This window comes from Schistocerca serialis, chromosome 10 (assembly GCF_023864345.2).
Source record: "Schistocerca serialis cubense isolate TAMUIC-IGC-003099 chromosome 10, iqSchSeri2.2, whole genome shotgun sequence".
Taxonomy (NCBI): Eukaryota; Metazoa; Arthropoda; class Insecta; order Orthoptera; family Acrididae; genus Schistocerca; species Schistocerca serialis.
The window spans coordinates 35,182,397-35,195,723 of NC_064647.1; the positions used below are offsets into that span (position 1 = coordinate 35,182,397).

A 13,327-nucleotide genomic window follows, 5' to 3' on the forward strand; every position below is an offset into this window, starting at 1 on the left:
ATTTGCCACTTCATCTTACTGGGGTGGAATTTCATTAGGTGTTCCACAATGTTCAATCATGGGTCCCCTTCTGTTCTTGATATATGTAAATGACCTCCTTTCCTATCTGAAACAGGAAACTAGACTGACACTGTTTGCTGATGATACAATCATCATTATTAATCCAGTAAAAGACGCTCCAATTGAAAATAATACAAATAAGGTCTATGGAAATGTCATTAATCGGTTTTCTGCAAATGGGCTTGCTCTAAACTTCGAAAAAACACAGTACATCAAATTTTCTGCTGCAAAAAGTACAGTTCCTTCAATAAATATAACACATCAACAGAAGTCAGGAGACAGGGTAGAGCATACTAAGTTTTTGGGTCTACATATAGATGAGATCCTTAATTGGAAAATTCATATTTTGAATCTTCTAAAGCAACTAGTTTCAGCAACTTTTGCAATCAGAATAATTGCCAATTTTGAGGATATAGAAATTAGTAAGCTAACATACTTTGCATACTTTCATTCTCTGATCTCATACGGAATAATATTTTGGAGTAACTCAACATTTAGACAAAAAGTATTCACTGCTCAAAAGAAAGTGGTTAGAATAATGTGTGGGGTTCATAGTCACACATCTTGTAGGCATCTTTTTAAAAGATTGAGAATTCTTACAACAGCCTCACAGTACATTTACTCTCTTATGAAATTTGTTATCAACAACATGGACCAGTTTAAAAACAACAGTGACATTCATCATTATGATACCAGAAAAAAGAAAGACTTACACTATCCTTTACTCAATCTATCTTTGGCACAGAAAGGGGTAAAATATGCTGCTATAAAAAATTTTGAGAAATTACCACATAAAATGTCTGACAGACAGCTGTAATAGTTTAAAAAATAAATTGAAATCATATCTCATTGACAACTCCTTCTATACCATAGATGAATTCTTGAATAGGAATAAATAAATCTATAAATATAGTATATGCATTTAGTGCCATTTAAGGGATTGGGGTAAATAATAGAAATATTAATCATATAGATATATATGTTTCATATATGCATTGCTTGTGAACTTGACATGTTCCATATCATAACAGCTACCACACCGTGCAATTGATCAATGGAACATTCAACCAACTAATTAACAATATGAACATCATCAAACTAGAATTCAGTACCATTGTAAAATTAAAATGTATAATTATTCCCGTGGGCAACCAACACCTTTCAATCAATCAATCAATCAATCTCTTTATTCATCTGTTAACAATATACATTGTATGTATGTAGTCAATTACAATATACAATATAGTTTCTTATCTTTAATTTGTTTCAAAAACTTGGGTAATAAATACAGATATTTTATATCAGTATATATAAATAATATTACTTTTCCATATGCAGATATTATTTAATGCTATAAAAACTATGTGTTAGTAAAAATTGTTTAAGATCTACCTTGAATTTATGAAATTCTTTTCTTTATTGTAGAAGGCAATGCACTAAAAATTATTTTGGGCTGGTAGTTTACACTTTTTTGGTAGAGTGCTCCTTTGTGGGTGTCTCTGTGAAAATAATCCCCGTTGAAAATTCCTGGTGAGTTTTCAGAAAGCATACACATTCATAAACATATAAGGTAGGAAGAGTCATTATTTTAAATTCTTTAAATATTTCCGTGCATGACACTCTGCAGGGAACCCCTTTCATTATTCTAATAGCCCTTTTCTGAAGTTTGCAAGCTTGTTTTGCCATACCTGTATTTCCCCAGAAGATCACACCATATCTAAGCGAACTGTTCATGGAAGCATAATAGGCACACAACAATGATTCAATGTTGCAGCATTCCCAAAGCATTCTTAGCACATAGCAGCATTTACTTAATTTTTTACTCAAAACTTTTTCCATCTCAAATGCTCATATACCCATATACTGAGGAATTTTGTGTCTGGAGCTTGTGCAATAACATAGTTTCCTAACTCAGCTTTTACTCTTCTTCTAGCTTTACTTTTAATATTACTGAAATTCATCAATACCGTTTTATACTTATTTATGATCAAAGCATTATCACTAAACCATTTTCCTGTCTCATTTATTGTCCTAGAGACACTCTGCTGTCAGTCATCCTCAGTGTACCCTTTTATAAAAATGCTAGTGTCATCAGCGAACATCACCATTTCTGCAACTGTCAGATGGTTTGGCAAATCGTTTAAGTACACCAACAACAACAGAGGGCCTAACACAGAACCCTGTGACACTCCATAGCTAGTTTTTTTTTTTTTTTTTTAATCTGAAAGATTCTCTTGCCTTCATGACACATTTGTACTTTCTGTTGTCTATCAGAGAAATAAGACTTGAACCATTTGAAGGCAAGTCCACGGACCCCATAACATTCTAGATTTATAAGCAATAAGTCATGTCTGATTAAATCAAATGCTTTATATAAATCTAAGAATATGCCACAGCTTAATTCGTTCTTGTCCAAGGCATTTAGAACCATTTTCATGAATTGGAAGACTGCCATTTCTGTGGATCTGTTCTTTCTAAACTCATTTTGAGCATTAGTCAGTATTTTATTTTTATTCAGGAAGTCAACTAGCCCTTCGTACATTACTCTTTCAGTTACTTTAGAGAACCCTGACAATGATGAGACTTGCCTATAATTATTTATGTCAGCTGTACTATCCTTTTTGTGAAGTGGCTTTATGGAGAGTTTTAGTTTTGATGGGAACACCCCTGTCCTGAAAGAAGTATTAATAATGCCATGTAGGTGAGTATCTATACTGGTAGAACTGTGTTTGATTACCTTGTCTGGAATTCCGTCAATACCACAAGACATTTTATTTTTTAGTTTATTAATAGCATTTGTAACTTCACATTCTGTTACTGGGTACAGAAACATCGTCTTTTCACAAGTTGGTACTTTTATGTTTTTGTTGTTTGAATTGCACAGACTTTTAATTGGGTTCGGTGCTATGTTCACATAATATTCATTGAATATATTGGCTACCTGTTGAGCATCTTCTATCACTTTACCCTCACTTTTAATTTTGAAATTATGAGTGGGTCTTGGTTTTACATTTTCCTATGGTATTGGTTATAACCTTCCAAATCGATTTTGATTTATTGCTTCCATTATTCTTGTATGAATCATTGCTTAGCCTTTTTGCTGCCTGTAAAACTTTCCTATGGACCCTTGTATATTTCGTATGGTATGGTTTTATTGTTGTATTTATTTTGGCATACTTGCTTAGGTTTCTAAGGGTGGTTGCTGTTTTTTTAATCCCTTGTGTTACCCATGTGTTTGTCTTCTCACTGATTTTAATTCTTTTTAATAGGAATGCTATATCATAGCAGAAAACTGTCATACTTTTTGTCTGCATCATCAGTTTGTTCTATGCCTCACTGCACCCTTTTTAGCATAATATTAAATACCTTTATGTTGTCTGCATTAATAAGTCTTCTTTGTACATATTTTTCAGTGACTGTGTATTTCTTATTGTTCTCATTCCTTATCATCTTTTTAAAGCTATATGGTCAGAAAAGCCTGTGTCTGTTACTTCAACACTGTACTCACAGCTTTGTTTGTTGGTAAATATCTGATCAAGTGTTGTTTCAGACCCATCCCCATATCTGGTAATTTCCTACACTGTAGGTTGCATGTTGTATGTGTTAAACGGATTTAATAATTGTACCTTGTTTTTATTTTTTTGTTAAATTTAATGTTAAAGTCACCAAGAACTATTGTGCATTTTTAGATAGCTTCATTTGTGTTGTATTAGTGAGTTATTTGAGAACACCTAAACAGGTGTCGTATAGAATATTAAACTAATCTGGACATTTCATATTCAATATGTCATACTTTCTTCCCGAGAAACCTTGACCTTCGCATCGCGTGCGTTGATGGCGTGTATGAATGCCGCCATTTGAAATGAAATTGTGGAATGTTTTGACGTTCCGTTGCGTGCCACCAAACGTAAACCGAATTTTACTTTGGAAATGTGACAAAGCGTAGTTGGTATGACCGTTCCCTCAGTTGTTTGTGACACTGTCGGCTAGTGGTGGGCAGGAAATCGCGTATCTGTTAGAAATCACAGTGACTGAGAAGTCACAGATATCACAGTAGCAACTTCACAGAATCTAACTGCGATTTCAGTCACAGTTAGCAGTCGCAAATAGTATTTCACATTCAAAGACGTGAGCCATCTATTGGTCGAATTTAGCACTGCTTTCTGCGATTTCAGTGACAAGTCGCAACTAAGAGTCGCAAGTAGCAACTAAAAAGCGCGGTTAACAGTGGCATCTGTTGGCCGAAGTTCGTACTACGTCCATCTCTGCGGTACGCTATGGAGTCTAACTGCGATTTCCGTGACAAGTCGCAACTTAGAGTCGCAAGTAGCAACTAAAAAGCGCGGTTAACAGTGGCATCTGTTGGCCGAAGTTCGTACTACGTCCATCTCTGCGGTACGCTATGGAGTCTAACTGCGATTTCCGTGACAAGTCGCAACTAAGAGTCGCAAGTAGCAACTAAAAAGCGCGGTTAACAGTGCCATCTGTGGGCCAAAGTTCGTACTACGTCTATCTCTGCGATACGGTATCGAGTCTAACTGCGATTTCCGTGACAAGTCGCAACTAAGAGTCGCAAGTAGCAAATAAAAAGCGCAGTTAACATTCTTTGTCGAGTGCCATCTGTTGATCGACTTTCGTACTTCGTTATAAGGACATGAGATGAGATCGATGTATGGTCGAAGAATTGAACCACGGCCTATGTTATAGGCGGCTGATTCGATCCCATTAGTTACGTCTACGTTACTGGGATTTTCCCAACTAGTTGAAAATTCCCAGAGTGGGGACAGTATTTCCTGATTTTCTTCCATTTCGTCTCTGGTCGTTCAAGGGTTTACTTCTTGTTTCTGCCAAGATGAAGCGATCACGGAGGAGCGAATTGTGGAATCATTTCACTGTTCTGGATGAAGAGTTTGCGAAATGTGGTTTATGCGGCAAAAAGTTGTCGTACAAAACCAGCACGACGAACTTGAAGAAACATATCGAAAGGTCGCATGTAATGGTGAACTTTGCGACAAATTCTTCAAGATCCGTCGACCCTGTGTTGCCAGAGCCAGGTACGTTGCAACAACTGATTGATTTATGGGATGATTAATTGTTTTTTGTCTGCACTCTTTTTAAAACAGCGCTGTTAATACCAAGAAAACAACATGCTAGGCTGTGTGATATTTTAAGTAGATCATTTAGAAAATTTACTCTTGGGGCTAGGATTGTACTTTCAATTTTCTACCTATGGTATATGCGTTTGTAAATGTAATAATCCCCATCGAGCTTAACTGAAATTTGAACGAGATATTCTCGCCGTCCGTGGCACTTGAAATGTGCGCCATTGTGTTGTGCTGTTGGCAATGCCAATAAGAATTCGACATAAAAGCCCGACGCAGCCGTTACCAACATGCGCGCACAACATTTACACAGGGAAACACTTATAATTTCATCCAACACGACCATTTCCTGTGGAAATTGCGCAGTTGCTCCTAGAATAGTTAAATGACATTAACTGTCCGAATTATAGTGAAGATTTCAGCTTCTTTAAGTATTTCGTGTTGAAAATATATAGCGTAGTGTAACAGGCTGCAAAGCAACCCGCGAGCCCGCTCTATTTAAACTAGAACGTGGATGTTCACTTCCCTGAAATTTATGTTCTACTTCAGACATTAATTAGAAATAAGTTTCCACTTTTTTTTGTTGCTGTATAGTGTAACTCAAGGCTGCGATTTGATTTTGATTGTACCAAATTAACATCGAGTGAAGTGCGATGTAATTTAAAATCTGAATGGTGTATTGTATTTACGTGGCTCTTAATTACTGTTGTATAAGATTTCAAACTTGAAGTGGCGCGAGGAAAGGTTTACATTGCACGTATAATTAATAGAACAGAACAGAATCTTTATTTGCCTATCAGTATGTTATCCATACAATTGGCGTCGTCAATAATTGAATACATAAAAGCAAAATATAATTATGCAAGTATTTATGTGCAGGACAAATATACATATGCTAAAATAATGGTAATAATAAAATAATCATAATTACAGTGGTACTGCACAGTGTTAACATAACAGCAGTAGTAATAGTTAATTACATTTATCACATAATATACAAAAGTATCTGCATAATTATGTGTTATCTTATTTACCCTGTAGAAAAAAAGTGTGAATGCTTATACATTACTGTCGCACACCTATAGTCATACTTCATTATGTAGTTACCACCTGGTTACTGCTAGTGCATATTTCCTGTCTATCACTGTTTAGAAACTCATCAGTTGAGAAGTATAGCATACATTCGAACCACAATTCTATGGGATGCTTCAAACTATTCATTAATAGATTGCTTTCTGTTCTTATGATTTAATGTCAGTCTTGAGTATGAACATCTAGATTACTGTTATTTTGGATGTTATGAGCATGGAGTTGTGATCTTAAATTAAAATTCTTAATGTAAGTACACATACGGGGCAGAGTCATTATCTTGAATTCTTTAAAGCGTTTTTTTGCAGCTTTGTCTTGGTGGTGGATGCAATATACATCTGCTCTCTTCTACCACTTCAAGATGATACTTGAATTCACTGAGTTACCCCAAAACAGTATTCCATACTGCAATCGTGAATGGAAGAAAGAAAAATATGCAGAAATTAATAAATGTTTACTAATAATGCATCTCATGTTGTGTAGTAGGAAGAGAGTACTAGCAAGTTTGCCACACAGATGATTTATATGCTTATCTCATGCGAGTTTTTGATGTAAATGCAATTCCAGTAATTTAACACATTTTGTGTCTTGTTTAAATGTCTTTAGGGTGAAGTAAACTACCTTCATTTTTATTTTATGTATTGTTAATTGATTGGCCCTGCACCAGTCACTGCTCATTTCACTTACAACTTTGTAGTATTCTAAAATATATTTCTGATTTTCTCCATCAGTGAAGAGTGTCATGTCATCAGCATACAGTACTTGGAAAGTAAATTGTACTCTAAATGTATATCCTGCCTCTGTTGCTGACACAATCTGTATGCTGATGTTCAGCTTATTGTTTTATAGGTGAAGCCTCTCTTGCAGTGGAGTTGCCAGAAGAAGGCACCACAGCCAGCAGCACACAGGGGGAAGCAGTTCCCTCCACATCACAGCATCAGACAGCCATCACAGAATACGTTCCCAAAAAGATGGGACTGATTCAAAAGAAGAAGGTGGATAGCAAATTAATGGGTCTGTTCACAAAAGACTATCAACCTTTCTCTATTGTAAATGACTCAGGATTTCGTAGTTTTGTACATGCACTGAATCCTGCTTATGAAATACCGAGTAGAAGGACTGTAACAAATGTAATGTTGCCAGCAGCATATGCAGAAGCAAATGAGAAAGTACAACAAAAGCTGCAAGGCATAAAGACAATCTGTCTAACAACAGATTGCTGGACATCAGCTTCTAATGAAAGTTACATGGCTGTAACTGGACATTTCATAAATGAGCAATTCAGATTACAGTCTGTACTGCTGGAATGCAGTCATTTCAGTGGTGCCCATACCAGCTCAAATTTGTCCACAGCTTTGATTAAAATTACGGACAAATTTAGTCTTGGTGGCAAAATTTTAATGGTAGTCACGGACAATGCACCAAATATAAAAAATGCTATTTCCACCATTCTCAAGTGGAAACATTTTGGTTGTTATGCTCACACTCTTAATTTAGTTGTGCAGGATGCACTTAAAAATGTTCAGGAAGTTCACCAGAAAGTCAAGACAATTGTAGGTTTTTTTAAAAGGAGCAGCAGTGCAACAGAGCGGCTCTTAACATGCCAACAGAACAGTGGCAAAGTAAACATCAAGAAATTGATCCAGGACTTGCCCACAAGGTGGAATTCAACCCTGTTCATGTTGGAACGTATTGTCGAATTGTCAGAGGCAGTGAAAATTACAGTTGCCCTTTGTAACAGGCCCACAGATCTTCCGTCACTGTCAAATGATGAGTGGGAAATCTGCTCCGAACTCTGTTCAATTTTGAAACCGTTTGAGCAGGTTTCGAGGCAGCTCAGTGCAGAGGATTACCCAACTGGCAGCTTGGTAAGTTAATAATTTACTTTATTTGGCTCATGTAAGTTCAATGTCATTTTATTGTATACTTTCCTTATATGTTGTGTAGTTGTTAGCATATTTGTCTCAATTTTCAGGTTATAGTCCTGACACGTGGACTTCTGGCAGTATGTGATGAAATAGCCAAAATGCAGTTACATGAAGTTTCAAGGAAAGTTGTTTTGGCACTAAAAGAAGGGCTTACAAACCGGTTTTCGAATCTTGAGCAGAGCAAGTCCATTGCCCTTGCTACTCTGCTGGATCCACGTTTCAAACTGCTGGCATTTCAGAACCAGGCAGCAGCAGACAACACGAAGAAACAATTAATTAATATTGTTGCCCAGAAACTGGAAAAATGTAGGCCAGTAGGTATTCAGCCTTCACAATCTGTTGAGCCAAACAATTTGGCAACTGAATCCTTCTCTGTGTGGGGCATATTCGATAAGTTAGTGAAACATGCACAGCCACAGGGCACAGTACAGTCATGTGCTATTGTAGAGGTTCAAAGGTACATTGACAGCTCAGTCATCAGTAGAAATGAGGATCCTCTGGCATGGTGGAGACAAAATCAATACATATACCCAACCATTGCAAAAGTAGTGAAAGAGAGGTTTAATGTTGTAGCAACTTCTGTGCCTTGTGAGAGGGTCTTCTCAAAAACTGGACATTTAATAAATGACAGAAGAACCCGCCTCAAGCCATCGAATATAGAAAAACTAATATTTCTGAATGCCAATGGTACCTGTGATTAGTGCTGGTAAGTGATACATCATTAGAACACAGTACATTGTTGAACTAATCATAATCAGAATAGTTGTATATAAACAAGAATAATTATCATCTTCAATATGTTTCTTACATGCATACACTGTCTTGCAGAAAATTCTGGACCCGTGTGAGGTTTGCTTCCATGGAGGTAACTGGGCACTTTCAACACAAGCGAACAAGACCACACAACTGTATGATGCCTATCAATATTACAACATGTGAGTGTGTGTGTCCAGTATGTAGATGAAACATTTTATTCTTCTAATGCATATGTTTTCATGAAAAAAAACAACTGTGAATTCATTTGTATTTTGATCACATGCAGGTAACTGGGCACTTTCAACACAAGTGAACAAGACCACACAACTGTATGATGCCTAGCAGAATGTAAAATGTGAGTATTTGTGTCCAATAAGTGTAGTAAACCTTTTACTCTTCTCGAGCACATGTTGTCATGTAGAAAATTGTGAACTCATTTGTATTTTTATTATATGCAGGTAACTGGGTACTTTCAACACAAGCAAACAAGACCACACAACTGTATGATGCCTATCAATATTACAACATGTGAGTGTGTGTGTCCAGTATGTAGATGAAACATTTTATTCTTCTAATGCATATGTTTTCATGAAAAAAAAACAACTGTGAATTCATTTGTATTTTGATCACATGCAGGTAACTGGGCACTTTCAACACAAGTGAACAAGACCACACAACTGTATGATGCCTAGCAAAATGTAAAATGTGAGTATTTGTGTCCAATAAGTGTAGTAAACCTTTTACTCTTCTCGAGCACATGTTGTCATGTAGAAAATTGTGAACTCATTTGTGTTTTTATTATGTGCAGGTAACTGGGCACTTTCAACACAAGCAAGCAAGACCACACAACTGTATGATGCCTAGCAAAATGTAAAATATGTGAGTATTTGTGTCCAATATGTGTAGGAAACCTTTTACTCTTCTCGAGCACATGTTGTCCTGTAGATAATTGTGAACTCATTTGTATTATTATTATATGCAGGTAACTGGGCACTTTCAACACAAGCAAACAAGACCACACAACTGTATGATGATTAGCAAAATGTAAAATATGTGAGTATTTTGGTGTTTCATAATTCCATGCTAAGAATAATTTTGCCGGAATAAGTTATTTAGGATGTATGGGATATAACTAGGAACACGAATGAAATGAAATGTTTGGGCTCTGATTCACTTTGTTACTGTGCGAAGTTGAGTGTTATAATGTATTGCACTAAGATAATAGCATAATCCTTACACTATAAAGGATCACAAACAAGTCATTCGTCATACACTGTGGGCTTACTAAAATTTAATTTTTTTTCCTTTTGTTGCAGACACCTTTCACTTACTGCAAGTATTTCACTTTGGCATAAATGTGAGTTACATCTCTAGCATCAAAAGATTGGTAACACAGACCACTGATATCACTTCCAAGACTGTGTTTTCTTTGTCATATTAGTTTCTGTTTGTTGAAAAACACAGATTTAGTTTTGTTGATATATGCACGGTAATGAACAATTTAATGAGGCAGAGACCACATATTTTTAACCAGAATTTCATCATCATCCACTACTACATTTAAATCTTATAGATCGTCAACTATTTGTTCATTCGTTTGTCCACAGAAAGGTGACAGAGGAACAGGTCATACTGGGAGCAGTAGGTCTGTGACTTGGATGCAGCACAGTTACTGATTTGATGCCATTAAGGCACAAAGCTTTGTAATGATTAAAATGGTGAGTGAATGTAAATCCTGGAAGTGTTATTTCTTTATACTAAAACCTGCTACTTTAAGTTATGTTTCAGAAATTTCTTGAGCACCTCGACTTGAAAAATAACAGGAATACCATCTAGAATATTACAAGTGAGGACAGTCAGTCAATGATAATCCATGAGCTTAGGCTGAAGGAAAAAAATTATATATATGTAATAAAAGTTGATTGTAATGTGTGATGTTGTAGACATACAATAATCTGTTTTGTGCTATCTTTTCCATAATGAATTTGGTGACAACATGTGGATCAAAACTGGAATGAGCAAAGAATACCAACCAAATTTAAGACCCAAAAACCAGAAAAAGCCACGACCAGCGGTGGAACACAAGCAAGTTTGAAAAATTTGTTCCAAATGCACACTAATAGTGATTTTTTTTCTTTTTGTTGTTGTTGATTGTAGATGTACATATATGTTCCTGTCTCCTGCTAAAAATGAACCATCCCAACTAGCAAATTTTACTTTGTTATTTAGAACTTTTTTAATTGCATTAATTAAGAGCCACCTGCACTTTGAGAGGACTAAAACTGTTGAGATTTTATTATTCATTCAATAACAAGATTAATATGTGGGGTATGTGAAATGTGTGTACATGTTTGTTTTGCTCATACTTGTACAAATGTTTCATGTAACCTGACGAGGCGAACCCAAGATTCAAGAAGAAGAAGAGGAGGAGGAGGAGGAGGAAGAGGAAGAAGAGGAGGAGGAGGAAGAAGAAGAGGATCCTTCAAGACTGCAACATAAAATATTTAATATGTAGCACAACAACTGTACACAGTTGATAACGTCCTTCTGGGGTTTTGAGGAGCTGGTTTTCCTTCAGACCGTGGGCAAATGCCAGGACGTACAAGTTTCCAGCTCAGAAAATGCTCATTTTCATGAATTTGTCAGTAAAATGCTGTAGATAAATACCAACAGAAAAATGCTTCCTGTAACACAGATCTTTTAGTAAAAAATGTGTCCTAATAAGACAAGTTGTAACTTTTTTAAATATTTGCAGTCTGTGTAACTTGAAAAACTGAATTATGTAGAAGAAACAGCTTGTCTACATAACAATGTAACTGTATTTACACCAACATTATATAATTTAATATTTACTGACAATGCCATATGTAAAACCATAGATAAATAAAATCTATTTGAATTTAAACAGAAATACAGTAGCTGCCACCACATATTTGACATTTCCTGAACCTGTTCAGTAAATTATAAGTGTGCATTTTACCTGGTAGGAAATAGCTCTTATCCCTTGCAATAGCCAGTCAGATGGCATTAGATATGTGCTCAAGGTCACAAGGTTACTGCTCACTGTACTCACTAGCATTTCCCGAGACCACTTGCTAATGCACTGTTAAGTCTCTTACAAAGCTAAAAATATACAGAATTTAATGGAGTTTGTTCCTGCAGTTGCAGGTAAGTTCACCAGGTGAGAATGTACCTTTCCAGCAACCAGTGTCTTTCTTTGAACCAAATTAAGAGCAAGGGCTGCAGACAAGTTTAAAATTTGGAGAGCAAGTGTAACATTTCATCTTTCTAATAGACATGGGTAAACAGTCCCATTTCCATGTGAAAAATCTGAATATCTGTTTTATGCAAATGTTATTCCCTAAATGTAGCTGTAGTGTCACCATCTTCTGAAAACCAAACTGCTGTGAATTGTTCAACTTGCTTGCTCCAATCCAGCCACTTATTACATAGGGCCTATACATTTTAAACTTAGGCACTGGAAAAGGAATTGCAACTGCGACTTCATACTGGCATCACAATCTAGGTGTTCGCCCTTAAAATTTATCTCGGCAGGATTACTGAAGTATTACTTGGTCTTTATGTTAACTACACTACTTTTAAAAACAAGTCCAATAACCTCATACTCAAAGCTATTGGCAACTTACTTTACATATTTAAAAAAATCTGCCTCAGTGGTTTTAACGCTTGTAATATGCCTCAGCTTGGGACTGTGTGTGCATACTGTATGACGACACGCACTTTCAGCACCAGTAATGGTTGGCCAAACAGCTGTAACTGAATGTATTTTATCAATAAGAAGCAGCATTGCCCATTTCTTCTGAAAATATCATTTAGAGACAAGTAACCTAAAAAATGTATTTGATTCTGCTTCCAATATGACAATTATCGTAAATACTCCACCTGCCTACAGGAATTTGCAATGTTAACACAGCAGAACTCTGACATTTGTATAAGTGTAATGAAACAAAGACAATAGTATTGAATCATATGAGTGCCTCGCTTTTGTTCCGACAGTGTTCAAAACTACGGAGGAAAATTTTGCACCTGGCGTTCTACATAGCAACTGCACACAAGAACTTTTTGCTGACACTACAAGCACCTTCATAAGTAAACTTTTCCTGGTTTACCTTCAAGTACTGCACTTAAATGATTCCTGATTTAAGATCTGTACTTCCCACTTTCATAACGGGCTCAAAATGCATACTCTATATTTCAGGTCAGTGTCACACCAAGCTTCTGTGGAAAGGGGGATGGGGGACGGCGGCATGTCACACTCTCCTACAAGTCTTTACCAGTAATTAAATGGTGGAAAATTTTTGGGTATAGGACTGCTTAACACGTGTAAAATATTTTATTTATTCACTCACTGTATTTAACATTCCTTTAAAA

The 13,327-nt window shown here is 36.1% G+C and overlaps 2 protein-coding genes across 9 annotated transcripts in view; both read left to right on the forward strand.

Annotated features, from left to right (window-relative positions):
- The window catches only part of LOC126424985 (serine/threonine-protein phosphatase 6 regulatory ankyrin repeat subunit A-like), a 332,104-nt gene that overhangs the window by 191,976 nt on the left and 126,801 nt on the right, over window positions 1–13,327 (forward strand). The gene's annotated exons all lie outside the window — the stretch shown is intronic.
- On the forward strand, window positions 5,017–11,806 carry LOC126424987 (E3 SUMO-protein ligase ZBED1-like). 8 transcript variants are annotated; one of them, XM_050087879.1, is made up of 11 exons: window positions 5,017–5,114; window positions 7,101–8,119; window positions 8,227–8,885; window positions 9,008–9,114; window positions 9,222–9,290; window positions 9,394–9,463; window positions 9,572–9,640; window positions 9,744–9,814; window positions 9,918–9,988; window positions 10,252–10,424; window positions 10,543–11,806. In XM_050087879.1, exons 1-3 carry the CDS (start codon window positions 5,057–5,059, stop codon window positions 8,878–8,880), a joined length of 1,731 nt encoding a protein of 576 aa, XP_049943836.1. In that variant the 5' UTR covers window positions 5,017–5,056; the 3' UTR covers window positions 8,881–8,885; window positions 9,008–9,114; window positions 9,222–9,290; window positions 9,394–9,463; window positions 9,572–9,640; window positions 9,744–9,814; window positions 9,918–9,988; window positions 10,252–10,424; window positions 10,543–11,806. The 8 variants fall into 8 exon arrangements, with proteins under 8 accessions (XP_049943836.1, XP_049943837.1, XP_049943838.1 ...); XM_050087880.1 differs by having other exon boundaries at window positions 10,252–10,292; XM_050087881.1 differs by lacking the exon at window positions 10,252–10,424.

What these genes read in the sequence shown, in the direction of transcription:
- LOC126424987 (XM_050087879.1), top strand. Translation starts at nt 5,057, where the DNA reads ATGGTGAACTTTGCGACAAATTCTTCAAGATCCGTCGACCCTGTGTTG. An exon ending in CCCTGTGTTGCCAGAGCCAG is followed by an intron (nt 5,115 to 7,100) that starts GTACGTTGCAAC and finishes ATTGTTTTATAG; the next exon opens with GTGAAGCCTCTCTTGCAGTG. An exon ending in ATTACCCAACTGGCAGCTTG is followed by an intron (nt 8,120 to 8,226) that starts GTAAGTTAATAA and finishes CTCAATTTTCAG; the next exon opens with GTTATAGTCCTGACACGTGG.